The sequence below is a fragment of the Bos mutus genome, chromosome 2 (genome assembly GCF_027580195.1).
Source record: "Bos mutus isolate GX-2022 chromosome 2, NWIPB_WYAK_1.1, whole genome shotgun sequence".
In the NCBI taxonomy this organism is placed as follows: domain Eukaryota; kingdom Metazoa; phylum Chordata; class Mammalia; order Artiodactyla; family Bovidae; genus Bos; species Bos mutus.
Window position 1 is genome coordinate 125,364,589 of NC_091618.1, and position 19,884 is coordinate 125,384,472.

The following is a 19,884-nucleotide window of genomic DNA, read 5'->3' on the forward strand; positions in this document are numbered from 1 at the left end:
AAATTCTGAAAGAGATAGGAATACCAGACCACCTGACCTGCCTCTTGAGAAACCTGTATGCAGGTCAGAAAGCAACAGTTAGAACCAGACATGGAACAACAGACTGGTTCCAAATAGGAAAAGGAGTACATCAAGGCTGTATATTGTCACCCTGTTTATTTAACTTATATGCAGAGTACATCATGAGAAACACTGGACTGGAAGAAACACAAGCTGGAATCAAGATTGCCAGGAGAAATATCAATAACCTCAGATATGCAGCTGACACCACCCTTATGGCAGAAAGTGAAGAGGAACTCAAAAGCCTCTTGATGAAAGTGAAAGTGGAGAGTGAAAAAGTTGGCTTAAAGCTCAACATTCAGAAAACGAAGATCATGGCATCTGGTCCCATCACTTCATGGGAAATAGATGGGAAACAGTGGAAACAGTGTCAGACTTTATTTTTTTGGGCTCCAAAATCACTGCAGATGGTGACTGCAGCCATGAAATTAAAAGACGCTTACTCCTTGGAAGGAAAGTTATGACCAACCTAGATAGCATATTCAAAAGCAGAGACATTACTTTGCCTACAAAGGTCTGTGTAGTCGAGGCTATGGTTTTCCTGTGGTCATGTATGGATGTGAGAGTTGGACTTTGAAGAAGGCTGAGCGCCAAAAAATTGATGCCTTTGAACTGTGGTGTTGGAGAAAACTCTTGAGAGTCCCTTGGACTGCAAGGAGATCCAACCAGTCCATTCTGAAGGAGATGAGCCCTGGGATTTCTTTGGAAGGAATGATGCTAAAGCTGAAACTTCAGGACTTTGGCCACCTCATGCGAAGAGTTGACTCATTGGAAACGACTCTGATGCTGGGAGGGATTGGGGGCAGGAGGAGAAGGGGATGACAGAGGATGAGATGGCTGGATGGCATCACTGACTCGATGGACGTGAGTCTGTTTGAACTCTGGGAGTTGGTGATGGACAGGGAGGCCTGGCGTGCTGCAATTCATGGGGTCGCAAAGAGTCGGACACGACTGAGCGACGGAACTGAACTGAACTGAAGAAGACAAATGACCTGTATACAGAAAGCTGTGACACTGATGAAAGAAGTCAAAGATGACATAAAGAGATGGAGAGATATTCCATGTTCCTGGGTAGGATGAATCAGTATTGTGAAAATACTATACTACTGAATGCAATCTGCAGATTCAGTGTGATCCCTATCAAATTACCAATGGCTTTTTTCATAGAACTAGAACAAAAAATTTCATGATTCATATGGAATAGCCAGAGCAGTGTTGAGAAAGAAGGATGGAACTGGAAGAATCAACCTTCCTGACTTCAGACTATACTTAAATGCTACAGATATCAAGACAGTACAGTACTGGCACAAAAACAGAAATATTGATCATTGGAACAAAATAGAGAACCCAGAGATAAACCTACATACCTAAGGGTACCTTATTTTTGACAGAGGATGCAAGAATTTACAATGGGGCAAGACAGCCTCTTCAATAAGTGGTGCTAGGAAAACTGGTCAGCTACATGCAAAAAATGAAATTAGAACACTTCCTAATGCCATACACAAAGATGTGGATTACTCAAAATGGATTAAAGACCTAAATGTAAGACCAGAAACTACTAAACTCTTATAGGCAGAACAGTCAATGACATAAATCAAAACAAGATCTTCTGTGATCCACATCCTAGAGTAATGGAAATAAAAACAAAAGTAAACAAGAGGGACATAATAAAACTTAAAAGCTTTTCCACAGCAAAGGAAACTACAAACAAGGTGAAAAAACAACCCTTGGAATGAAAGAAAATGATAACAAAGGGAACAATGATAAAGAATTAATTTCAAAATGTACAAGCAGCTCATACAACTCAATACCCAGTCAAAAAGTGGGAAAGGAACCTGAAGAGACATTTCTCCAAAGAAGACATACAGATGGCTAACAACCACATGAAAAGATGCTCAACATCACTCATTATTAGATAAGTGCAAGTCAGAACTAAAGTGAGATACCACCTCACACCAGTCAGAATGCCCATCATTGAAAAGTCTACAAACAATAAATGCTGGAGAGGGTGTGGAGAAAAGGGAACCCTCTTGCATTGCTGGCGGGAATGTAAACTGATATAGCCACTATGGAAGACAGTATGGAGACTCCTTAAAAAGCTAGGAATAAAACCATCATATGACCCAGCAATCCTATTCCTAGACATATACCCTGAGGAAATCAAAATTGAAAAAGACACATGTCCCCCAATGTTCATTGCTACACTTTATACAATATCTAAAACATGGAAGCAACCTAGATGTCCATCAATGGATGAATGGATAAAGAAGTTATGCTATATATATACAATGGAATACTACTCAGCCATAAAAAGGAACACATCTGAATCTATTCAATGAGGTGGATAAAACTGGAACCTATTATACAGAGTGAAGTAAGTCAGAAAGAGAAATGTAAATATAGCATGCTGCTGCTGCTTCTGTTAAGTCGCTTCAGTCATGTCTGACTCTTTGCGACCCCATAGACTGCAGCCCACCAGGCTCCCCGATCCCTGGGATTCTCCAGGCAAGAATACTGGAGTGGGTTGCCATTTCTTTCTCCAATGCATGAAAGTGAAAAGTGAAAGTGAACTCGCTCAGTCGTGTCTGACTCTTCGCGACCCCATGGACTACAGCCCACCAGGCTCCTCCATCCGTGGGATTTTTCAGGCAAGAGTACTGGAGTGGGGTGCCACTGCCTTCTCCAAATATAGCATACTGACACATATATATGGAGTCTGAAGAGATAGCACTGATGAATTTATGTTAAGAGCAGCAGTAGAGAAACAGACATAGAGAACAGACCTATGGACATGGTGGGATGAGAGGAGGGAGAAGGGGAAATATGAAGAGAGTAACATAGAAATTTATAATACCATATGTAAAAGAGATAGCCAATGGGAATTTGATGTCTGACTCAGGCAACTCAAACAGGGGCTCTGTGACAGGCTGAAGGGTGAGATGGGAGGGAGGAGACATGGGTGTACCTATGGCTGATTCTTGTTGATATATGACAGAAAACCACAAAATTCTGTAAAGCAATTCTCCTTCAATTTAAAAAAAATTATTTTTAAAGCCTATTGTGAAATTCCCTGCCACTCCAGTGGTTAGGACTTGGCATTTCGCTGTTGGAGATCTGGGTTTCATACCTGGTCTGGAACTTATGATCCTGCAAGCTACACAGTGTAGCCCCCCAAAAAGAAAAAGTCTGTTGCACCTGATTCACTGCTCTCAAAGTTTCATATATTCAGAGAATCTGCAGTCTGCCTTCCAGCTCTATTTAAACGTTTATTCTTTTAGTGTTAAAAAAAAAAAGTACCTGTTCATTTATTCCATTGAGTTAGCTTCCTTACTAATCAGTGCACTCCAAAGATAGTTAATTTAACAGTAAATGATATTGTGCAGAAAAGAACAGGCTTGAGACTGCTGACTTTGTAGTGGCTTGCTTGCAAGACTGGCCTGTGGCTAGTGTTTGGGAACTTGGTTTTTCTAACATTCTCTAACTGATATGAAAATTCCCTAACTGAACAGGTACATACATGTACCTAGACTCTGCAGAAAATGTGATTTTTGTTGAACATATGATTTCCTTTTGGAAGGCTAGAATTTCAGATATGCATTAGGCAGAGGATGTCTTCATGATGAACCTTCAATAAAACCTTAAATGCTGAGTTTCTAATGGATTTCTGAGGCCAAAACATTACACACATGTACTTTTATTGCTGGAGAAAAGAGCATGTTCAAATGTGTCCTTTCACAGGAGGGGTAAAGCAACTGTGCTTATATTTTCCCAGACTCCTGCTGTCTTTTCCCTTTACTTATCCTATAGTGTATCCTTTTACTATTAATATAATAAATATTAGATATGAATACACTATATTCTGAGTCCCCTGAGTCTTTGCAAATTACCACGTGTGCATAGTCTTGTGGCCCTCCTATAATATACCTATAAACTTGTTTAGTTCTGTAAATAATAGATGTAATATAGCCATCAAAATGTGTGCATTTCTTTAAAAAATTACAGTTAAGAGAAATTCTCAAAAATCATAAATCTTTGTGTTTTAAATATATAAATAATAGTTGATCAGATCCTGGAAAAAAATATTTGAAGATATTTGTTTTGTTGTTTGTATTATGTAGAAGGAGATAAATGTTGACTGGAATGGAAGATCAAAGAGACCAAGCCTCTTATGCAAACCAGGTAAATATCAACAGCTCTTGAGTAAATCATGCAGTCTGTTAATTCATTTTTTCAACTAACATTTATTGAGCTCCTGATTCATGCCAAGTATAATGCTAAAGACTGAAAAAAGAAAATCCAAAGTTCAGTTATAGTGTAGTAAGAAGATAGACATGCCAATAACCACAACCCAATAAGGTAAGTACAATAAAGAAAGTAGTGTGCATACATATCACATATAAATATAAATATATGTAATATATATATATGTAAAATATAAAGAAGACAGTGCGTAGGTCTACCTAGGGTCCTCAGAGAAGCCTTTACAGAATAGGCCATAATTATGACATGAAGGAGGAGAAGGAATTTTCTATTTTAATTTTGAGAAAATTGATACTTAATATTAATTGTTCTTTCTCTAAATATTGAGTGCCTTTTCAATGGAGAAGTTGCCTTGAATATTGGTTTATTATGTACATATATGAAACATAAATATGTGAAACATGATATAGATTGGTTCTGTACGTGAGTTTATTCCTAAGTAATTTTATCATTTTTATAAATATTTTTCTACATTCATGTATAAATAGGTTCCTAATGCTAGAGAAACACAGTAAAGTTTTTCCTTTTTTATTGAATTACCTCATGAAAATCTCTTGTTAATTTTAATATTTTTGCTCATATCTCTTTTTTCTTAATAAATAATTATGTGACAAAATTCTTAAAAATTCCCAAGTGTTTGTGCTCATTTTAATATCCTTTCTAAATATAATTACTGGAACTTCCAATATAAGTGGCATGGTAGTTAACAGTATGCCTGTTAAATTTGGGGTTTTACCTGAAATAGTTTTGTTGTTTCACCATTTAGGATATTTGCCTTTGCTTTTGGTAAATATACCTTTATTATCTTTAAATAATGTTTTTCCTATCTTATTAGGAATATTACAGCTGAAATTATGAATTTATTTTATGAAATAAAGTCATTTTAAAAATCTTGTAATTAGCCTCCAATTAAAATAAATAAATTTATATTTTAAAAAATCTTTTCTAGTACCTATTGATATAATCATGTGATATTTTCTCCTTTGATTTATAAGGATCATATTGACAGATTCTATCATATACTATTTTCCTATTTCAGAAATAAATTGCACTAATGTTTTACTTTTGTATATTCTTTAAATTGAAGTAAAACATAATCAGAAAAGATTACAGAACAATATACAGCTTAATGAATTAACAAAGGAAAACACCCATGAAACCACAACATAGGAGAAATAGAACATTGCAAATCTAGTAGAAGGAAAGCCTAGTTATACTCACTCCCAATCAATATTCTCTCTTCTCACCAAATACTGTCATTATCTTGATTTCCGATATAGTTTATATATATATATTTGTATATATTAGTGCAGTTCCCTACCATCTTCTTGTCAAACCAATACTCCACTGTCCTAATTCCAAAAGCCTTGTAACATATCTTGATATCCAGTAGAGCAAGTAGAGTATCTTGGCCCTTTTCCTTTCCATATAAATTTTCCAAGAATATATTTAAGTTTCCTTTAATTTCTCTCAATAATATTTATGCTTTTGTGTCTTAAATATATCTATTGGATTTATTCCTGGGAGCTTGATTTTTTAATGATATTTTAAAGAGTATCTTTTATATTTGTATTTTTATATTTATCAATAGTCTAATGAAATAAAATTGTTTTCTATATTAGTCAGAAACCTGGGTAACCTCAATTATTATTCCTAGTAATTCATTTGCATATTATTTTAGACTTTCTGCCGGGGACCAGCCCCAGCTGATCCAGGGTATTCGAAGGAGAGACGGCCTAGGCGACTATTTATATGCTAATTAGAGATATAGAGAACAATAGAATGAGGATAGCTCAGTAGGAAAATTCAGTGGAGAAAAGAAGCTGAGTAGCTTGGTTTACGCGGAGACCAATAAAACTTCAAGACAAGAAGTTTGCACCACTTACGTAAAGACTCCTTCTCGAGAGGGTCTTAGAAGCCAGGCATGATTAGTAAGCGTGGTGGGTTCCAGCGCTCCAGATGGAGACTCAGCTGGAAGTTAAAGGAAGAATGACATGGGGAGACCAAGCGCTGGTGAACAAGGCCCATAGCTTTATTTTTAACAGGGGCTTTTATACCTAAGTTACACATAGAGGATAATAGGGGATGCAAAGTCAGCAGTCTTTGGTTCTTATCAAAAACCAAGGTTTCTTTCCTTGTATCATTTACAAATGGTTTAGGTGATTTACATCATCTTCTGGCCAGAAGGCCTACTAACATTTTATGACTCTCGACAAGGACTTATCAACAAAGACTTACTTTCTCTAAGAGTAATTATTTCAAGGTTTGGCACCATCTTCCAAAGATAAAATTGCATTCCTATAGGGCGGATGTGTAATGGGTTTACAAAGAAAGAATTTATTACCTTAAGGGTCTAAAGTTACTAACACCAAGGCCACTACTTATTTTTTCTACATACCCACTATTAATTGATACATATTCAAGGATACAATTCAGGGATGTGAAAACTTGGCAACAAGCATTGACTCATCAATGAAATCCTTTACTAGTTTATTCTGACAGTTTTTAACTCTCTGAGAGGCTCTAAGCTATTTGAATATCTTAAGCTTCCCATGCCTCTCGAGGCTGGGAGACTGTAAACAATCGTATGCATAGCTGCAGGAGTCCGGGTAAACTTGTCAGGCGAGTTAGAGAGCCATCAGAGGGGTTTGGATTTAAACACTCCTAATTGCCCAGGAACTTTATTAATTGGAGCTGTAAGTTAACTCTTTGACAGAGAGAGAGAGATGGTGGTGGCGACAGCCCCAGTAAAGTCGGAGGTGAGCACAAAGCAATAAAGTAGGCAGACTCTGGTTTTTTGGGGGAAATGCTCGAGAATATCCGGGGGGACTCCTGAGGCTCGATCCCGCCTTTATATGCCGAGCCTCCTTCCTCATGACCTTTGTCACGAGTGGAATGCCTCACCGGCTCCCCCAACTTTCTGTGTTTCTTACAAGTGTCAGTATTTCTTCCTTTTCAACCCTTTATCTATTTTTTTTTAAATTTTAACTGTCTAGTAGCATTAGTGTGTGTTGAAAAAGGCAGTTTTTTATTCCCAGGCTGAGAGTGAAAACTTAACAAAAATGTCTGCTTTTTTTTTTTTTCTTTTTAGATCTTAGCATATTAAGGATGTTGTCTTAAAGCCTTAAACTACTAGTAAGATCTTTCATTATGATTGGATGTTGAGTTTTTTCCACCTGGATTTTGCTTTTGTTTTACATCTATTGAGATGGTTATATGATTTTTTTCCTTTATCTGGTTAATGAATTATGTTGATTTTTCAAAATGTTGTTCCAAACTTTTCTTGAAAGAAAGTGCAAGTGTTAGTCACTCAGTCGAGTCCATCTCTTGGTGACCTCATGGATTGTAGCTTGCCAGGCTCCCAAATCCATGGAATTCTCCAAGCAAGAATACCAAAGTAGAGTGGGTTGCCATTCTCTTTTCCAGGGAATCTTCCCAACCTATGGATTGAATCCAGGTCTCCTGCATTGCAAGCAGATTTTCTACCATCTGAGCTACCAGGGAAGCCCAATCTTTTCTTACTTCAAATAATAATCATATGATCATTATGTATTATTTTTCTCTGCACCTGGATTCAGTCTACTTAAGTTTGTTTTTAATTTCTTGCTTCTGTAGTGGTAACAGTGATTAGCTTATAATTTTCACTTCTCATACCTTTTTGACATGGTTGTGCTATTCTCATTAGTGTTTCATCCTTTATTTTCTTCTGGAAGAGCTAGGTAGAATATTGGGATGATTTTTTATTTCCCTTAAACATTGTATAGAATTTATTTGTGAAGCTGTCTAGGCTAGGAGTTACTTTGTTAGGTAGTTCTTAATTACAATTAAAAAATTGTTTTTTTCATTTTTAAAGTCTGTTGAATTTGTTTTTTAATTTATTTTTCAGTGAAAATGAATATTTTTAATGGTAAAAGATACAATTCACAAAGAAGATAGATATCATAAACCATTAGATACCTAACAACAAAGATATATAAAACAAAAATCAGAAGAAATAAAAGGGAAATGAAAAAAGTATATAATCATGGTGAGACATATTAACATTTCTCTGAGAATATTTTATCTAGTGCAGAGAAGAATAAGAATAGTAGCATTTTGAATGATGGCATTAATAAATAAAATATAATAGATTTATACTTTATATTAATCTTATATCCTACACAAATATGTTTAAATTTTGTGTTTCATATATTGTTATTAGAAGTCCATAGGATATTTAGGAAAACTGGCAAAAAGATAAACATTACTAAATTTCTAAAAGTAGAATTCTTTTTGTGTGTGATTCAGTTATAATATACACATATATTATTTTTAAATTATTTTCCATTATAGGTTATTACAAGATATTGACTATAGTTCCCTGTGCTATAAATAAGCCTTTGTTGCTTGTTACATATCTATTTTTTTAATTAGTAATCTAGTATTCTATTTACAGTAAGCCAAACAAGTAGAATCAAAATGTCATAAATGTTTTAGTTAGGCAGAAATTCATAAGTTTTCTAAAATATATATTATACATGTTATTTATATATATGTATACAAGAGGTTTTCTACTACACGTGATAAAGGCTTGAGAAAGAACATAAAAAAAAAGAGGTGGAAAAATTGGAAATCATAAACTAAATGAAATGGGAGCACTGAATATGAAATTAAAAAAGTGAAACAAACTAGATAAAAGTAAAATATCTTCATATAGTCCAGTTGTTTTTAAACATGACTGCTCATTAGAAACATATCTGAAGCCCTGACAAAAGGAAAAGCCATACCTGGGCATTTTTATTTTTCAAAAAATTCCAAGATACTTCTGATTAGCATCTGGATTTTAAAAAGTTATTACAGGTTTTTCTATTAAGTGGTAGTTTTGGTGATACAGAATTCTGTTATTTTTCTGTTAACCAGTCATGATACAGTGGTATTGAGTAATAGTTACATAATTGCTGTAGTGAAAACGTTGATCAGTTTTCACAATCAATAGCCAGCCAAAAAATAAAGATAAGTACAATCACAAGCCATAATGGAAACATCATTAACCTAACAATATAAAATAATTACATACACTTTGGGGGGATCAAGCAGAGTGAAGTGGAAGTGAATACATGCACATGTTTTCATCTCCTTAGCCAATCTATGTCTTTTGATTGGTGTACTTAATCCATTTACATTTAAGGTAATTATGGATATATATATGGGCTTCCCTGGTAGCTCAGCTGGTAAAGAATCTGCGTGCAATGCAGGAGATGCCAGCTCGGTTCCTGGATAGGGAAGATCCCCTGGAGAAGAGATAGGCTACCCACTCCAGTATTCTTGGGATTCCTTGGTGGCTCAGACAGTAAAGAATCTGCCTGTAACGTGGGAATCCTGTGTTTGATCCCTGGATTTGGAAGATCCCTGGAAGAGGGCATAGCAATCCACTCCAGTATTCTTGCCTGGAAAATCCCCATGGACAGAAGAGCCTGGTGGGCTATAGTCCATGGGGTCACAAAGAGTCAGACATTACTGAGCGATTAAGAACAGCATATGGATATGTATGATCCTATTATCATCCCCTTAATTGTTTTAGGTTTATTTTCTGTAGATAAGTCTTTTCCTTGTTTCCTGCCTAGAGAAATTCTTTTAGCATTTGTTGTAAGGCTGGTTTGGTGGTGCTGAATTATTTTCACATTTGCTTGTCTGGAAAGCTTTTGATTGATTCCTCCATCAGATCTGAAAGAGAGTCTTGCTCAGTAGAGTATTCTTGGTTGTAGGTTCTTCCCTTTCATCACTTTAAATATATCATGCCATTCCATTCTGGCTTGTAGAGTTTCTGTTGAGAAATCAGCTTGATGTGAGTTCCCTTGTATGTTATTTGTCATTTTTCCCTTATTGCTTTTAATATTTTATCTTTGTCTTTAATTCTTGTCATTTTGAATACTGTGTGTCTCAGTGTGTTCCTCCTTTTATTTATCCTGCCTGGGACTCTGTGTTTCCTGGACTTGGTTGACTATTTCCTTTCCCATGTTAGGGGAGTTTTCAGCTATTACCTCTTCAAGTATTTTCTCAGGTCCTTTCTCTTTCTCTTTCCTTCAGGGACCCCTATAATGCAAATGTTGGTGCATTTAATGTCCCTGAGGTCTCTTAGGCTGTTTTCATTTCTTTTCATTCTTTTTTTCTCTATTCTGTTCTGTGGCACTGATTTCAGCCATTCTGTGCTCCAGGGCATTTATCTGTTCTTCTGCCTCAGTTGTTGTTCTGCTACTAATTCCTTCTAGTGTATTATTCATCTGTTTGTTCTTTAGTTCCTCTAGGTCTTTGATAAACATTTCTTGCATCTTCTCAATATTTGCCTCGATTCTGTTTCTGAGATTCTAAATCATCTTCATTATCATTATTCTGAATTCTTTTTCTGGAAGGTTGCCTATATCCATTTCATTTAGTTGTTTTTCTGGGGTTTTATCTTGTCCCTTCATCTGGGACATAACTTTCTGCTTTTTCACACTGATTAACTTTCTGTAATGTGCTTTTTGCTTTAGTCACTGTGGGGATGTGGTTCTTCTTCTGTCTGCCCTCTGATGGAAGAGGTTAAGAGGTTTGTGTAAGCTTCCTGATGGGAGAGACTGGTGGTGGGAAAAACTGGGTCTTGCTCTGGTGGGCAGGGCCTTGCTCAGTAAAACTTTAATTCAATTATTTGCTGATGGGTGGGGTTTGTGCTCCTTCCTGGGTTTTTTGGCTTGAGGCAACCCAAGGCTTTATGGTTGGGTTAAGCTTCCCTGGTGGCTCAGAGCCTGCAATGCAGGAGACCTGGGTTCAGTCCCTGGGTCAGGAAGATCCCTTGGAGAATGAAATGGCAACCCACTCTGGTATTCTTGCCTGGAAAATCTCATGGATAGAGAAGCTGGGTAGGCTACAGTCCATGAGATCGCAAAGAGTCCTACATGACTGAGCGATTTCACTTTCTTTTCAATGGTGACCTCCAAGAGGGTTTACACCATGGGAGACCTTTCCAGACTGGTGCCCCTGTTCCTGTGGTGAGCTCCTGCTGAACCACACCTCCACAGGAGACTGTCCAACACCAGCAGGTAGTTTTGGTTCAGTCTTCTGTGGGGTCACTGCTCCTTTCTTCTGAGTCTTGGTATCACAAAGTTTTGTTTGTGCCCTCCAAGACTGGAGTCTCTGTTTCCCCCAGTCCTGTGAAAGTCTTGTAATCAAATCCCTCTGGCTTTCAAGGTCAGTTTCCCTGGGGAGTCCCAGTCATTGTGGAACCCCAAAGCTTGGATGCCTGATGTGGGGTTCAGAACCTTTACAAAGTGGGAGAACTTCTTTGGTATTATTGTTCCCAATTTGTGGGTCACCCACCTGGTGGGTATGGATTTGATTTTATCATGATTGTGCCCCTCATGCTGTCTCACTGATATCTCTTCTTTGTCTTTGGATATAGGGTATCATTTTTTGGTAGGTTCCAGCATCTTCCTGTCAATGGTTGTTCAATAGCTAGTTCTACAATTTAAAAATTTTAAATATAGGATCATTTAGCTGTTTGTCTTGGTGGTAAGTTTTCTTTTTCTAGAAATTGAAGTAAGGAAAGCATAAAATTATCGATAGTGTATCATACACACACACACACACACACACACACACACACACACGGTGCTCTGCCGCAGGCATAGGGGCTCTGGGTGCAGCAGACTTGGGTATGGCATAAGCCCTCTTGGAGGAGGTTGCCATTAACCCCACTATAGAGCTGCCAGAACTAACACCAGCCTGGGAAATGGACTCTTGGAGGGCGCAACAGAACCTTGTACACCAGGACCCAGGAGGGAGGAGCAAAGGAGCAGTGACCTCACAAGAGACTATCGCAGACTTGCCTGTGTCCAGGAGTCTCCAGCGGAGGCATGGGTCTGTGGTGGCCTGCTGCAGGGTTGGGGGCACTGAATGTAGCAGTACATGAGTGAGATCTTTTGAGGGATGTCACCATTATCTTCATTACCTTCACCATAGTTTGGCCCCAGGTAAATAGCAGGCAGGGAACACAGCTCCACCCATCAATAGAAAATTGGATTAAAGCTTTATTGAGCATGATCCTGCCCATCAGAGGAAGACCCAGTTTTCCCTTCAGTCAGTCTATCCCATCAGGAGCTTCCATAAGCATCTTATACTTCTCCATCAGAGGGCAGACACTCTGTAAATCACAATCACAAAAAACTAACCAATCTAATCACATGGACCACAACCTTGTCTAACTCAATGAAACTATGAACCACACCTTATAGGCCACTCAAGATAGACAGTTCATGGTGGAGAGTTCTGAGAAAACGTGGTCCACTGGAGAAGGGAATGGTAAACCACTTCAGTATTCTTGCCTTGAGAACCCCATGAACAGTATGAAAAGGCAAAAAGATAGGACACTGAAATATGAACTCTCCAGGTTGGTAGGTGCCCAATATGCTACTGGAGGTCAGTGATGAAACAACTCCAGAAAGAATGAAGAGATGGAGCCAAAGGAAAAAAAAAACACCAAGCTGTGGATGTGACTCATGATAGAAGCAAGGTCCAATGCTGTAAAGAGCAATATTGCATAGGAACCTGGAATGTTAGGTCCAAGAATCAAGGCAAATTAGAAGTGGTCAAACAGGAGATGGCAAGAGTAAATGTTGACATTTTAGGAATCAGCTAACTAAAATGGACTGGAATGGGTGAATTTAACTCAGATGACCATTATATATATCTACAACTGTGGGCAGGAACTTTTTAGAAGAAATGGAATAGCCATCACAGTCAACAAAAGAGTCTGAAAGACAGTACTTGGATGCAATCTCAAAAACAACAGAATTATCTCTGTTCACTGCCAAGGTCAACGATTCAATATCACAGTAATCCAAGTCTATGCCAAGACTAGTAATGCTGAAGAAGCTAAAGTTGAATGGTTCTGTGAAGATCTACAAGACCTTCTAGAAAGTGAAAGTCCCTCAGTCGTGTCCGACTCTGAGCGACCCCATGGACTGTACAATCCATAGAATTCTCCAGGCCAGAATACTGGAGTCAGTAGACTATCCCTTCTCCAGGGTATCTTCTCAACCCAGGGATCAAACCCAGGACTCGTGCATTTCAGGCAGATTCTTTACCAGCTGAGCCTAGAACTAACACCCCAAAATGATGTCCTTTTCATTATAAGGGACTGGAATGCAAAAGTGGGAAGTCAAGAAACACCTGGAGTAACAGGCACATTTGGCCTTGGAGTACAGAATGAAGTAGGGCAAAGGCTAATAGAGTTTTGCCAAGAGAATGCACTGGTCATAGCAAACACCCTCTTCCAACAACACAAGAAAATACTCTACATATGGACATCACCAGATGGCCAACACTGAAATCAGGTTGATTATATTCTTTGCAGCCAAAGATGGAAAAGATCTATACAGTCAGCAAAAAACAAGATGGGGAGCCAACTGTGGCTGAGATCATGAATTCCTTATCACCAAATTCAGACTTAAATTGAAGGAAGTAGGGAAAACCACTAGACCATTCAGGTATGACCTAAATCAAATCCCTTATTACTATACAGTGGAAGTAACAAATAGATTCAAGGGATTAGATCTGATAGAGTGCCTAAAGAAATATGGATGGTGGTTCATGACATTGTAATAGAGACAGTAATCAAAACTATCCCTCCAAAAAAGGAAGGCAAAATGGTTGTCTGAGGAGGCCTTAGAAGTGGCTGAGAAAAGAGAAGTGAAAGGCAAAGGAGAAAAGGAAAGATATATCCATCTGAAAGCAGAGTTTCAAAGAATAGCAAGGATAGCTAAGAAAACCTTCCTCAGTGATCAGTGCAAAGAAATGGAGGAAAACAATAGAATGAGAAAGACTAGAGATCTCTTCAAGAAAATTAGAGATACCAAGGGAACACTTCATGCAAAGATAGGCACAATAAAGGTCAAAAACTGTATGGACCTAACAAAAGGAGAAGATATTGAGAAAAGGTGACAAGAATACACAGAAGAACTCTACCAAAAAAATCTTCATGACCTAGATAACCACAAAGGTGTGATCACTCACCTAGAGCCAGATATCCTGGAATGCAAAGTCAAGTGGGCCCTAGGAAGCATCACTATGAACAAAGCTAGTGGAAGTGATGAAATTCCAGCTGAGCTATTTCAAGTCCTAAAAGATGATGCTGTGAAAGTGCTATATTCAATATGCCAGCGAATTTGGAAAACTCAATAGTGGCCACAGGACTTGAAAAGGTCAGTTTTCATTTCAATCCCAAAGAAAAGCCGTGCCAAAAAGTGTTTAAACTACCTCACAATTGCACTCATCTCATACGCTAGCAAATTAATGCTCAAAATTCTCAAAGCTAGGCTTCAAATGTTTGTGAACCAAGAACTTCCAGATGGTAAAGCTGGATTTAGAAAAGGCAGAGGAACCAAAGATCAAATTACCAACATCCGTTGAATCATAGAAAAAGCAAGAGAGTTCCAGAAAAGCATCTATTTCTTCTTCATTGACTATGCTAAAGCCTATGACTGTGTGGATTACAGTAAACTGTAGAAAAATCTTAAAGAGATGAGAATATCAGACCACCTCACCTGCCTCTGAGAAAGTTATATGCCTGTCAAGAAGCAACAGTTAGAACTGGACATGGAACAACAGACGGGTTCCAAATCGGGAAAGGAGTACGTCAAGGCTGTATATTGTCACCTTTCTTATTTAACTTATATGCAGAGTACATCCTGCGAAATGCCAGGCTGGATCAAGCACAGGCTGGAATGAAGATTGCTAAGAGAGCTATCAATAACCTCAGATATGCAGATGACAACCACCCTTATTGCAGAAAGTGAAGAGAAACAAAAGAGCCTCTTGCTAAAAGTGAAAGAGGAGAGCGGAAAACCTGGCTTAACACTCAACATTCAAAACACGAAGATCATGGCATCCGGTCCCATCATTTCATGGCAAATAGATGGGGAAACAATGGAAAGATAGATTTTATTTTCCTGGGCTCTTTTTCTGATATTTATTAGTACACAGACACATAACTGATTTTTATATACTTATTTTGTATGCTATATCTTTACTAAATTTGATTATTATCTCCAAAATTTTGGGTCCATTCTTTATGATTTTATCTATATAATATTATGTCATCTGAAAATAGAGATTATATTACTTCTTTCTTTCTTTCTGTTTTAGCCATATTTTCTTTTTCTTTACTAATGGCTAGGACTTCCAGTACTATGTAAATAAAAGTGCCCAGTTTGCACACCCTTGTTTTGTGCCTAACGTAGAGGGAAAGCTTTCAGATCTTCACTATTGAATATGATGTTAGCTGTGGACTTGTCATGTGATATTTTTATTATGTTGAGGAACATTCCTTCTGTGCTGTTTGTTGAGAATTTCTATCATGAAATGGTGTAAATTTCTATCAAATGCTTTTCATGCATCCAGAGATGATATAGTTTTTAATTTTCATGTAATTAATATGGTGTATCACCAGTAACCACTTGGATATGTTGAACCATTCTTGCATTACAGGGACAAATCACACTTGATCCTGGTGTATGTTCCTTTTAATGTACTATTGAATCACTGGCTAATGCTTTGTTTTGAATTCTTCCATCCATGTTCATCAGAGATGGGCTTCCCTGTAACTCAGATGGTAAAGAATCTGCCTGCAATTCAGGAGACCCAGGTTTGGTTCAATCCCTGGATCAGGAAGATCCCTTGGAGAAGGGAATGGCTACCCACTCCTGTATTCTTACCTGGAGAATTCCATGGACAGAGGATCTTGAAAGGCTATAGTCCATGGGGCCATAAAGAGTCAGACATGACTGAGTGACTTTCACTTTCATCAGGATATTTGCCTACAGTTCTTTTTTTCTTGTGTATTCTTGTCTGCCATTCATATCTCAGTAATGCTGGCCTTTTATAATGAATTTATAAGCTTCTGGTTTTTTCCAAAAGAGTTTGATAAGGATTAGTATTAATTCTTATAGTCAAAGCTATGGTTTTTCCAGTAGTCATGTATAGATGTGAGAGTTGGACCATTAAGAAGGCTGAGGGCAGAAGAATTGATGCTTTTGAACTGTGGTGTTGGAAAAGACTCTTGAGAGTCCCTTGGACTGCAAAGAGATCAAACCAGTCAATCCTAAAGGAAATTAACCATGAATATTCATTGGAAGGACTGATGCTGAAGGTGAAGCTCTGGACCGCCTGATGCAAAGAGCTGACTCATTAGAAAAGACCCTGATGCTCGTGTAGATTGAAGGCAGGAGGAAAAGCGGACGACAGAGAACGGGATGGTTGGATGGCATCACCAACTCAGTAAACATGAATTTGAACAAGCTCTGGGAGATGGTCAAGGACAGGGAAGCCTGGTGTGGTGCATTCCATTGACTACAAAAAGTCAGACACGGCGACTAAACAATTATTAATTCGTCTTTAGATGTTTGGTCAGTTTACCAGTGAAACTATCTGGTCCTGGACTTTTCTTTGCTAGAATGTTTTTTGATTACAGATTCAATCTCCTTGCTAGTAATCTCTCAGATTTTCTGTTTCTTTTTTTTTTTTAATAATTCCACCTTGGCAGGTTGGATGTTTGTAAGAATTTATCCTTTTTTTCCCCTAGGTTATCTAATTTGTTGGGATATAATTATTCATGATAGTTTATTATCCTTTGACTTTATGTTGTATTAATTTTAATATTTCCTTTGTCATTTCTGATTTTGAGTCTTTTCTCCTTTTTTTTTCTGTTAAGTCTAGATAAATGTTTGTCTATTTTGTTAATTTTTAAGACAGAGTATTTACTAAGCTTTCCTTTTTTCTTTTCAGGCTCTGTTTCCACACTGATATTTGTCATTTCACCTGTTGTGCTTAGGTTGTTCTTCTTTAATTTGTTCCTACATGTTAAAACTAGATTATTTAATTCACATATTTTTTTCTTCTCAGAATATCAAATAAGGCAACAGACATGACAGAATAGATAGGTTTGACTTAACTGACATCTACAGGTTACTACATTACCAAAAAAAAAGTAAATAGACATTCTTTCCAATCATGTATGGAACACTCCCTAGGATAGACCACACACTAAGGTAACCAAACAATATTCAACAAATTCGAGAGAATATATATTATTTTAAGCATATTTTCTGACCACAATGACATGAAGCCAGACCTCAACCACAGAAAGAAAAATGGGAAAAGAATGACTACTAATGGAAACTAAATAGCATCATACTAAAAAACCAGTGGATCAATGATGAAATCAAAGAAGAAATCAGGAAATACTTTGAGACAAAAATGAAATCAAAACCATACAAAATCTATGGGATCCAGCAAAAGCAGTTCTATGTACAAAACAGCAAGAGTCTCACAGATGTAGAAAATATATTTATGGTTTTCAAAGGGGAGAGGGAGGGAGGAGGGACAAATTAAAAGTATGAGATTAACAGATACAAACCATTATACATAAAATAAGCAACAAGGATTTCCTGTATAGCACAGTGAATTTTATTCACTGTTTTATAATGTAGAATGGAATATAATCTGAAGAAATATATATACAGCTGAATTACTTTACTGTATACCTGAAACTAATGGAATATTATAAATCAATTATACTTCAATAAAAAGAAATAAGGAAAATTTAAGTTTAATAGGCTAAAGAAGTCAAACATTAATTTTTCCACAGAGATAAAGACAGAACATTCTTAACCAAGTTTTTAACTCTGTCTTACAAGATTGCGGGATTTTGTTTTGTAATTCCATTATAATAATAGCCTATATGATAGACATTTTCTTTTTGTACAACTCAATACTATTATTATGCTGTAAATTGTTCTGCTTTTTATTGGTTTATATATATATATATATATATATATATTTAACTTTGCCTCACATTATTTTTTTTTTTTTTTTTTTTTATTTTATTTTTAAACTTTACATAATTGTATTAGTTTTGCCAAATATCAAAATGAATCCGCCACAGGTATACATGTGTTCCCCATCCTGAACCCTCCTCCTCCTCCCTCCCCATACCATTCCTCTGGGTTGTCCCAGTGTATTAGCCCCAAGCATCCAGTATCGTGTATCAACCTGTACTGGCAACTCGTTTCTTACATGATATTTTACATGTTTCAATGTCATTCTCCCAAATCTTCCCACCCTCTCCTCTCCCACAGAGTCAATAAGACTGTTCTATACATCAGTGTGTCTTTTGCTGTCTCGTATACAGGGTTATTGTTTCCATCTTTCTAAATTCCATATATATGCATAGTATACTGTATTTATGTTTTTTTCCTTCTGGCTTACTTCACTCTGTATAATAGGCTCCAGTTTCATCCACCTCATTAGAACTGATTCAAATGTATTCTTTTTAATGGCTGAGTAATACTCCATTGTGTATATGTACCACTGCTTTCTTATCCATTCATCTGCTCATGGACATCTAGGTTGCTTCCATGTCCTGACTATTATAAACAGTGCTGCGATGAGCATTGGGGTATACGTGTCTCTTTCCCTTCTGGTTTCCTCAGTGTGTATGCCCAGCAGTGGGATTGCTGGGTCATAAGGCAGTTCTATTTCCAGTTTTTAAGGAATCTCCACACTGTTCTCCATAGTGGCTGTACTAGTTTGCATTCCCACCAACAGTGTAAGAGGGTTCCCTTTTCTCCACACCCTCTCCAGCATTTATTATTTGTAGACTTTTGGATCACAGCCATTCTGACTGGTGTGAAATGGTACCTCATAGTGGTTTTGATTTGCATTTCTCTGATAATGAGTGATGTTGAGCATCTTTTCATGTGTTTGTTAGCCCTCTGTATGTCTTCTTTGGAGAAATGTCTATTTAGTTCTTTGGCCCATTTTTTGATTGGGTCGTTTATTTTTCTGGAGTTGAGCTGTAGGAGTTGCTTGTATATTTTTGAGATTAGTTGTTTGTCAGTTGCTTCATTTGCTATTATTTTCTCCCATTCTGAAGGCTGTCTTTTCACCTTGCTAATAGTTTCCTTTGATGTGCAGAAGCTTTTAAGGTTAATTAGGTCCCATTTGTTTATTTTTTGATTTTATTTCCAATATTCTGGAAGGTCGGTCATAGAGGATCCTGCTGTGATGTATGTCAGAGAGTGTTTTTGCCTATGTTCTCCTCTAGGAGTTTTATAGTTTCTGGTCTTACGTTTAGATCTTTAATCCATTTTGAGTTTATTTTGGTGTATGGTGTTAGAAAGTGGTCTAGTTTCATTCTTTTTACAAGTGGTTGACCAGATTTCCCAGCACCACTTGTTAAAGAGATTGTCTTTAATCCATTGCATATTCTTGCCTCCTTTGTCAAAGATAAGGTGTCCATATGTGCGTGGATTTATCTCTGGGCTTTCTATTTTATTCCATTGATCAATATTTCTGTCTTTGTGCCAGTACCATACTGTCTTGATAACTGTGGCTTTGTAGTAGAGCCTGAAGTCAGGTAGGTTGATTCCTCCAGTTCCATTCTTCTTTCTCAAGATCGCTTTGGCTATTCGAGGTTTTTTGTATTTCCATACAAATTGTGAAATTATTTGTTCTAGCTCTGTGAAGAATACTGTTGGTAGCTTGATAGGAATT

The 19,884-nt window shown here is 37.2% G+C and overlaps 1 protein-coding gene across 1 annotated transcript in view; it reads left to right on the top strand.

The window, feature by feature from the left end:
- The window catches only part of FSIP2 (fibrous sheath interacting protein 2), a 161,318-nt gene that overhangs the window by 64,949 nt on the left and 76,485 nt on the right, over window positions 1-19,884 (top strand). Inside the window, 1 exon segment of the mRNA XM_070360818.1 lies at window positions 4,179-4,239. Coding sequence (XP_070216919.1) covers window positions 4,179-4,239 — 61 coding nt within the window.